The sequence below is a fragment of the Pipistrellus hanaki genome, assembly GCF_964339955.1.
Source record: "Pipistrellus hanaki genome assembly, chromosome: 5".
In the NCBI taxonomy this organism is placed as follows: domain Eukaryota; kingdom Metazoa; phylum Chordata; class Mammalia; order Chiroptera; family Vespertilionidae; genus Pipistrellus; species Pipistrellus hanaki.
This window is the reverse complement of record NC_140507.1, coordinates 67,112,132-67,121,291: the sequence shown is the minus strand read 5'-3', so window position 1 is coordinate 67,121,291 and position 9,160 is coordinate 67,112,132. Positions and strand designations below refer to the sequence as shown.

At 47.4% G+C, this 9,160-nt stretch overlaps 1 protein-coding gene across 1 annotated transcript in view; it reads right to left on the bottom strand.

Annotated features, from left to right (window-relative positions):
• Positions 1 to 2,851: 2,851 nt before the first annotated feature.
• The window catches only part of XKR6 (XK related 6), a 215,602-nt gene continuing 209,293 nt past the window's right edge, over positions 2,852 to 9,160 (bottom strand). The window contains exon 3 of the mRNA XM_084886395.1: positions 2,852 to 8,075. Coding sequence (XP_084742521.1) covers positions 7,111 to 8,075 — 965 coding nt within the window. The 3' untranslated portion in view covers positions 2,852 to 7,110. The remainder of the gene's footprint in view (positions 8,076 to 9,160) is intronic.

The following is a 9,160-nucleotide window of genomic DNA, read 5'->3' as shown; positions in this document are numbered from 1 at the left end:
CTCCCTGTTCACCCATTCTCTTGTCTGCCCAAAGCTCAGCAAATACCAGTTTTCAAATGGGTCCTTCCATATATTCTGTGATACTTTAGGAAAAAAATCAACATTGGGACATTTGGTTTTAGAGTTACAAGTGACTGGCGTGGGCTAGGTGACCTTCGGTTGCCTGAGCGAGTACCACTGACTGGGTTCACAGTGATGTGAAATATTTAAGAACCACGGGTGTGTGAGCGTTCTCCCTGTCCAACTCCACTGCTCACCCTCTGGGCTTCCAGGTGTGGCATCTGGAGAACACCCTATCCTTCTATGGTCCTACTTCCCAAGTAACGAGACCACCAGCCTTCCTTACATGATGCCTTCACTGCAGGCAATAATGACTGATTCCTCACAGCATCCCTGAGCAGGAGAGAAAGAAGAGGTTGGCCTTCTTCCTCTCCACTTTACAGATGGAGAAACCAAGGCACCGAGAGGTGAAGAATCCATGATCACAGTGGGGGACTCTGAATCAGCCTGTGCTATTTCCTGATCTTTCTGGACCTGAAGAAGAGCCTCTGTGAAGTCTACAGCTAAAACAAACCTTCTAGCCCCACTCTAGCCTGAGTACCTCAGAGCTACGTTGAGGATGGAAAAACAGACCAAGGGAGGTCATCTCCTAGGTGACCAGTTGTCTGTATCCCCCATGACACACGGCGGAAGGCTGCTTCTAGAGGGATGTTTTCCGGGTTAGCCATTAGCACTCTACCCAAGGCAAATGATTTCTTTGTCCTCCTTGGTTTGAGGGTACATTTTAGGAGTAGTCCTTCCGGGTTGAGCAAGGATGAGCTGATTGACTTCAGTTTCTGGTGTGGGGTCTCCTCATGATTCGAATTAGGGATTGGCAAGGGCAGGCATCTCCTATGGAGGCTTGCATATTGTCCTGCATGGGATGGGGCAGGCCAGGGCAGGAGTCCCTGAGGTCCTGCCTGCTCATTTCCGATTTGGTCTATTCTTAGCCCTTGACACAAGGTGTTGGCTGTGTGTAGAGGGAACACCTATGGTTGTCCGTCTGCTGCCCTCAGGAGCTGCCATTAATAGCATTCCCAGCCTTTGGCTCCAGCACATCTCAGCCACTTCCTGCCATCCAGTGCAAGGAAAGGTACAGGGAGCAAGAAGGCACAGCTCCTTCCCAGGAGGAGGGAAGAAGCAGATGGTGCCCGGGAGAGTCACGTAAGACAGACAGAACCGGGCAGGCAGGGGAATAAAGCTGCAGGCAGATCAAGGCAGTGCCCTTGTCTTTTGATATTTGGCCAATAGCACAGATGCAGTGTTTTAAGCAAGAAAGAAAACCTTTCAGATAGCTAAGGATGGGTGAGAATGAGGCTTATGTTGCCCGTGCAGGAATTTAGAGTACGCATCATCTTTTTCCCCAGTGAGGGGCTTCAGAAAAAAAATAATCTCCGAGAGGGTGGCGTTGCCTTCTCACAAGTTTTGAAAGTGGGACAGGCACACATTGATTTAGGATGCTCTGGAGACAGTCCTCTTATAAGCTTAGGGCTCTTGTAGCCTGTGATAGGCTAACCACGGCCATTGCCACGTTGTGCTGTGCATGGGAGCGAGTGCTGCTGCTCTGAGAGGTCCGTTTTAGATGAGGAGATAATGACTCAGATGGCTAACCCTGAAAGATTTCCCCTTTTGTTCCTTTCATTCACACCTGGACCTTAAGAAGAGGAGCTGATGCTGGTTTAAATTCACTGCCTATAGGGTAGCGGAGCGTGCTTCTCGCAGAGGGCTGCCTGAGAGACTGTGGCCATCAGGAAATGTTTGAGAATGAAAGGAAGGCTGATCAAACCTCTCCCGCAGGATCTCTTCCTGGTCTCTCTCCTACTCATCAAGATCTTCCCGGCAGGCAGCTTTCTGGGCTACCCTGGGAATCTCACTTGAATCCAGGTGAAATGAATGGCAGTGAACTCTTCACAATCTCCATATTTAAATCTTCTCCCCCAACCAAATCTGGTAGTGTTATTTTAATAGGTATATATATATATTTTTTTTTTCAGTTTGGCAAATAAATAACTAATGTTAGCTTCTTGATAAGAAAATCAAACGAGTGTCTATAAGGTATGTTCCCCTCGTGACAGCTACCTACGGCCCAGGGCTGCTACCATCACACACCGAAGAGGCCTGAGAGGGCTCACTTTCAGTAAGGAGCCATTCTCTTTGGCAAAGGAAATGCCACGGCGTGTGTCTATCCCATTAGAGAGAGCCAGGAGCAGAAGGGCATGAACGGCCCCCTCCCTGTCCTCCTTTAGGGCCTGATACTCTTCCTTCAGCCCAAAGGCTCTGGGCCTGCCCCTGCTGTCCTCCTCTTACATCTGTTTCTGGGTAATGGAAAGTGGAAAAGTTTGCTATGGCTGGAGCACCAGGGCTTGGGGCTCGTTTTAGAGCCCCCACCCCAGGAGCAGGGAGCAGAGGAGAAAAAGGGGGAGTGTGCTTCCTCTATCAGGCAATTAAATGCCGCAGGGGGTTTCCATGGATACATAGGAGTGAAGTCATGCCTGCTTACAGGTTCTCCTACAAGATCAGCATCAGAAACATCTTCTCCTGCCCCTATGACCATGAGGGAGAGAGTGAAAGTAGAGGGAGAAGGGAGAAAAATGATGTCATTTTGGTGCTTTTAAAAAAACACAGACATTTTTCTCCCTGAGAATAAGGCCCCTGTTGGGACAGGGTCTGGTGTCTGTGACATGAGATGCCATATGGCCAAAAGACTCACCTTCATGATCTCAATCCAGACAGATGTTTACACTCTTTGAAACCACCCTGAGACTCAAAGGGGCCATGGCTACTGAGGGGACAGGTTAGGCCATAGCTCCGAGACATTGAGCTTGGGGGAGCTGGCAGGTGTGGAGGAGCCCCTGGGGTCACAAGGAATTGTTATCTTCCGTGACTGAAAGGGGGCATTTCGGCAGTGTGTGCCATCAAGAGAGATGGGCCTGTTCCCACAGCAGCCCTGGTGCTTCTGTGGAGAGCAAGGTGAACCTTCTGGAGACAGCAGAGGAGTATATTTCATATACAAGAAACTCTTGGGATGAGTAAGCTCAGTGGGGGGCTCATGTGATGAATCTGAACCCTCTTCGCTTCCCTCACCATGGTCTTAAGAGACACGAGGCCCAAAGAAGAGACTGATTTACCGAGCAAGGGAGAAACAGAGCTTGCAGAAATGATGCTACAAAACCAGCCAGGTGTGAGCGATGCTACTGTATTTCTGAGACTGATAAGACTCAAATCTTCTGTGTGGTTGGGGTTATCTTTTCTGGGGCGGGGGGATGGGGTGGCAGTAAGAGGCATAGCTTCCTAGTTTATTCTGTAGCTCCCAGTACAGTCTTATCTGCTTATCTGCTACCAGAACCAAATATCGAGAGCTCATTTATTTTCAGAAGTTCCTGGGCAAAAAGTAGGTCTAAAGATAAAAAAAGAAGAAGAATATCATAGGCGTCCCCCTAGGTAGTAGATGGGGCTCTATGAGCAGCACCTCATCACCCATAAGGGGTTTATCAGGGCTCAGGCAGGTGGCAGACTAAAGGCAGATTCCCAGTGTCGCTTTTCTCTAGGGACAAAGAGCCACCTGCTGCAGAGTGGCCTGGAGGAGCTGGGTTTCTCAAGACCAAAGTGTTCTGGTAGGAAGACCCACTTCCCAGGTGAACTCAGAGCACGGAAAGCGTGGATTCCCGCACTGCCACCCAGGGGCCAGGTCCCCCCACACACACACTAGGGGAAGCACACTCATCGGGGAGGTGATGCTGAGACCGATGGAGAGAGTTTCCTGGTGGCTAAAGACATCGGGATTGGTAGGGGCCGACAATACTGAGAAGACAGATGCAAACTCTACCTGGCCATTCTCTGCATGTTTCCCTCCCTCTCTCCCTTCTGCCTTTTCTACTTCTTTCCTGACTTTTCTGCCTCCTTCTGGTTCTTTGCAACCCAGATGCCGCTCTTAGAGTCATATTTTCGTTTGCATCATTAGGGAAGGAGCTGGCATGACGAAGGGGGTGGGGAATGACATTTCACGGGACAAGTGTGCCTTCCTGCCTGAGTCTTGTAGAGGCCGGTCCGACAAAGGTTGAAAGAAAGGATTTGGGAAAGGTCCTGTCATCTTCTCATCTGTTCCCAGTGGCTACAGCCCCAGAGGGTCCTCCCTGAGTTGGAAGTTATCACCCCAACTTTTGGTGCTCCAGGTCAACGAATGTGAGCCATTTTCTCATTTGCATGTAAACATAAACACACACACACACACACACACACACACACACACACACACACGCACGCATGCACGCACGCTGGATGTGCAGTAGAAAAATAGAGCTGCAATGTGTTGAAATGAAAGAGAAAGAGGAAAGGAAATAAATCCAAGAAAAGACCAACAAGCCAAAATGGCACAAGTCCCAAAGGGATGCACAGGGGACAGTGCCAAGGATTGCTCTAGCGATGGACGTCCCCAAGGCTCCAGGCACAGGAGCCCCGGAATTGAGGCAGACAAGAGCTGGGACCCAGCGAGCCCGGATGGCTCCTCTCACATGGCCTCCCATCCTCCAGCCTCAGCAGAGTAAGTGGCAAGCTAAGCCCTCAGTTAGGGAAGCAGAATGCAAAGGAAAAGCACCTCCAACCAGATTGGAACTCCCAATTAACCGCTGGGTGGCCCAGGGTGTGTGCCTTGGGTGGGCACAGACAGACCCATGTGGCTGGTCTACAACAAGGCCTGGTGTGCTCTGTGCAGCGTGCTTCCTAGTGGGTGGGCCCTGGGCCCACAGGCTCTCTGCACCTCTCCTCCTGCCCCTCCTTCCCACAGGGGGAGCACCCCAGGGGCAACTGAGTCAGGGAGGGAGACAGGACAGCACTGCAAAGTTTAGTACCAATAAAGGAAATCAAAGGGATCTGGACAAAAAAAAGAACATCCAGATTTACAGCTAACTAAAATTTAAAACTTATTTTTTTAAAAAATCTTTAGATAAACAGTGAAGAAGATAAGGAGAAAACTCTTTGAATAATAATTTCTTTCTTAAAAAAACCCACCAACATAAAAACAAACAAACAAAGAATTCCTCAGAGCTTGAACTTCTCTTAAGAATAGTTCAATGTGAGGTCTTGCACCCTAAACAGTTATATCTGGAAATTAAAAAAAAAATCGCAGCTACACACAACAAAGACTAAGAGTATTTGCTAAAAAATAGTGTGTGTGTATATATATATATATATATATTTATTTATTTATATATATATCTTTTTTGTAGAGATTTTTTTGTTTTTGTGATTTTTTTCTTTTCCTTTTTTTTTCTTTTTTTCTTTTTTTTTTTGGTGCCCAAGTAGAGATACAATGGGATTGAAATGATGTCCTACAACAGAATATTCCTTACAGGACCAATACTTTGAAAAATAACATTTAAGAAATGGTTGAACATATTGCAACACCTCTTAAAATTCAATTTGGTACAATGAGAAAAATAATCAAATCTGCACCCAAATGACACAGCCTCTAAGACCCAGAATATGCTGCTGGTGTGAGTCTCGCCATCCAGACAGGGGCTTGTATTCCAGCACCACCCCCTCCTTCCTGCTCCCCCCTCCCCAGCCCTCTTACACTCCACCTTAGCATACCCAGAGTCTGCCTTTAGAGCAGTTTCCCACATTTCTGGCAAGACCTTGCAGCAGACACATACACACAAATATACGTGTGCTATGGGCACACACACACACACACACACACACACACACACACACATACAATTTCCCACTCACCTCAGATGCACCAAGTGAGCTGAATGAGTTTCAGCCAACCACAATGGTGAAAGACAGAAGCACCAAACAGTCTTTGAAATGGGTCAGTTATTCAATTTGACATCTAATTTTCCTCTGTGTTAATATTTTTAAAAAGCACAAATGAAAAATGAAGAATTCTTTCCAGATCAATTTAAGGCTTCCCACCAAATGGAAACAGAAGAGGCCTTACACAATATCACGTGTGGTAAATGTATACCTTTCACGGCCTTAAAAGGACAGACCAAAATCGTTTTTGCCAGTCGCTGATTAAGTATTGTGCCTTTAAATTGATGTTGTTCTTTTTGCTACTATGCTGAGTTTTATTATTACTGATTTTCTTTGATTAAATAGATGGGAATCTTTAATTTGCTTTAGAATTTCCTGTTCTCATTGAATTACGGGGAGGGGGGGAGGGGGGGTTGTTTGTTTGTTTGTTTGTTTTATTCTGTTTTGCTTTTCACCAGGAAACAAATGTGATTCGAACTAGGTGAATGCTAAATGGCACAAGGTCAGCCTTCAAGGAGCTTTCTGAGCCATTTGAGTTCCAAATGGCCATTTGACTCCTAGAAGGCGCTGTTAAGTTGGGGACAGGGACGGAAGAGCAAAGAGTGAAACGGAACAAAGATTGGGGTTTCTATGCCTTTGCTTTTGGTGAATTTGTTTTCTTCATTACAAATAGTCAAATAGGAAGAATGATTGCTTTGTGTTTTATTTATTGGTTGGTTTTCGTTTTGTTTCTAGATTTGTTTCAATTGTTTAATTTCCCCTCTCTTGGTGCCAAAACCACCAGAGAGTTTTTTCATGAGAAAAAACGTGACAGTACTTAATGAAACTCAGCACCTAAGGGCATAAGGCAGTTGAAGGTTTGTTTGTTTGTGTTTGTTTGTTTTGTTTTGTTTTGTTTTGTTCTTTCAATCAGCACCAATCCCATAAATGATCTACACTTGGTGTAAGGTATAAAACACTTTTTTTTTTCTTTTGGAGTGGAGACAGCTCCTCCTTCTCCACCCTATGAACAATAGTGTGGGATTTTCAATACTGTTTCTTATGTGTAAAAAAACAAAAGAAAGATCTTCTTTTTGTTTTTACTTACAAAACATAGAGAATATCTTTGTATACATACAGCGACTGGAAAGAAAGCTTATCTGAAGGGGTTGTGACGTATTATTTTCTTTTTTTGTAGCAGTGGTGGTGGAGGTGGTGATGGTGGTGGTGGTTGTGATTTTGTGAATTGGGAGAAGGGAGGGTTATATTTTCTTGCGAGCGGTGTTAACCGCAAACCAACTTAAGGTCCCCTTCTCAACTTGGGTCAAGACGCTCTTAGAGTGAAGACTCATACTGTAGCAACTCATAAAGGAGCGGTCCATCTCTATACCGAATGCCTACCGCGGTGGGGGTGACATACTGCAGAATGTTAATAGTCCTTCTCAATCTCCTGTCTACAAAATGGGCATCCCAAGCTGGGTATCTCTTCCTTGGCATGTCAATCTTAATGAGGGGCCCTTCTGGGTGGTAAGGACGCCCCGACGGGGTGGAGGGCCCCATGGGTCTCACTTGGAAAACGGGCAAGCAAGTGTCAGCCGTGAGATCCTCCTGTTGTTCCGTCACGGCTCTGGTAGGCGTGACCTGGGTCCCCCGGTACCCAGGGGTCTGAGGCGCCATGGGCTCAACATCGGGGGGCAGAGGGATGCCCCAGAGCAGCTCGGCACAACAGGAGCTGGCAAAGATCTTAGCTCGTGGCCCCATGGGATGCAGCACACCGTAATATAAGAGCATCAGTGCGATCCCAGCCACGAAGCTAATAAAGACACAACACAGTGCTGGCACCGCATAGGAGTCAGTGGTCTCCGGGTTTCTGTAAAAATACCAAAGGAACGTCAAGGCAGCATTCTCGGTCAACACTATCGTGTAATATGCAAACATTCGATATCGAGTCCGCCCTTCCTTGACGTTAAACCAGCAGAAAATGTACACAATCCCTACCACCATGTTGAAGAGGATCTCCTCCCACTTGGACATGCAGAAGTCTGTTCCGCCATGGATGATCCAGAAGGCCATGGCGCACCAGTGAACGACCACGAAGATCCCGAAGTAGAGCTGGAAGATGGAAGCAAAGAGGGCAAAAGAAATAACTCTGGATGAGATGGTGAAGAGGCGCCAGAAGAGGTGGATGAGGGCCCCTCTGTAGCTCATACTCTTCTTGTCGTCCCTGGAGTCCCGCAGCAGCTTGTGATAGGAGGCTAGCACCCAAGCCAGGGACATCAGGGAAGTCACAGAGGAGACACCTGCCGGAAAGACACAAACCCACACAGTCAAAACCTTGGATGTCAACTGCAGGGCACAGCAGGGCTGCCAGCTGAGGAGACGCCCACACACACCGAGATCTAAAGGAGGAGGGAGAAAGAAACACAAAATCAGGAGCCGAACTTGGAGGTCACAGCTGCTCCCTAAGCTGACAGCTTTTGAAATTTTAGTTTTCAGTTTCCACAACCCAGCCCAGAACTCCGGGAGAGTCGCTGCTCAAGAGGGAAGATGAGGCTGACGTGCTTTGCCAAGGGGGTTGAGAACTGGGGCCACTGTGGTACCTCATGGCATCTGCTGTGATGGGACCACATGTGTTCTATTTTAAGGAATTCTGAGTTCACGGGGATCCTCGTTGCACACAGATGTGTGGCAGGGGATGGTGTCCTTGTCACCAGGAGCCTATGCTCTCAGAGAAACTCACAGAGGGGAGCACCTGTTGTGAAGGCTGACAGCTTACTCTCTGCCCCTAGATCCGCACCCTTCTCCTGTGGGATGGCACTGGAGTTCCTCTTTTGCCTTTTCATCAGCTCACTCAGGCCTCAAGGAGTCCTTCACTGACCCTTCCTTCACTTAGTTTCTCCCTCCCTCATCCGCTCCCTACAGACACCCGGATCAAGGACTCTGGGATAGTCTGTCTGTCTCGCTGACTGCCTTTCTCACTCATTCTTCTCTTGGCCTCCCCACGATCCTTGTTGCTTTCTCCAACAAACCACTGCTGCACGTTCTCTGAGATCTTAAGAGGCCCCATCCTGTCCCAGCAGTGGGATAACTCATGGTATGAGGATGCCTTTCCCCCCACCAGCATGGTTTCCAAGGCTCTGCTTGTCATTCCCTGCATTTCTCCTCAACAGGCAAATGAATGTGTCTGATCTCAAGTGATATTGGAATCACCAAGAGCAATTTTATTTATAATACTGCTTATTTGATATGAGTAACTAACTCACACAATAAATAGCTAATAGAGTTTCTCCAGACCCACCCAGGAGCAAGCAATCATTGGTCAGATATAATCATACAATCTCCTCTCAAGCAAGATACCCTATCACCCCCTGACTCCCAAATGTGT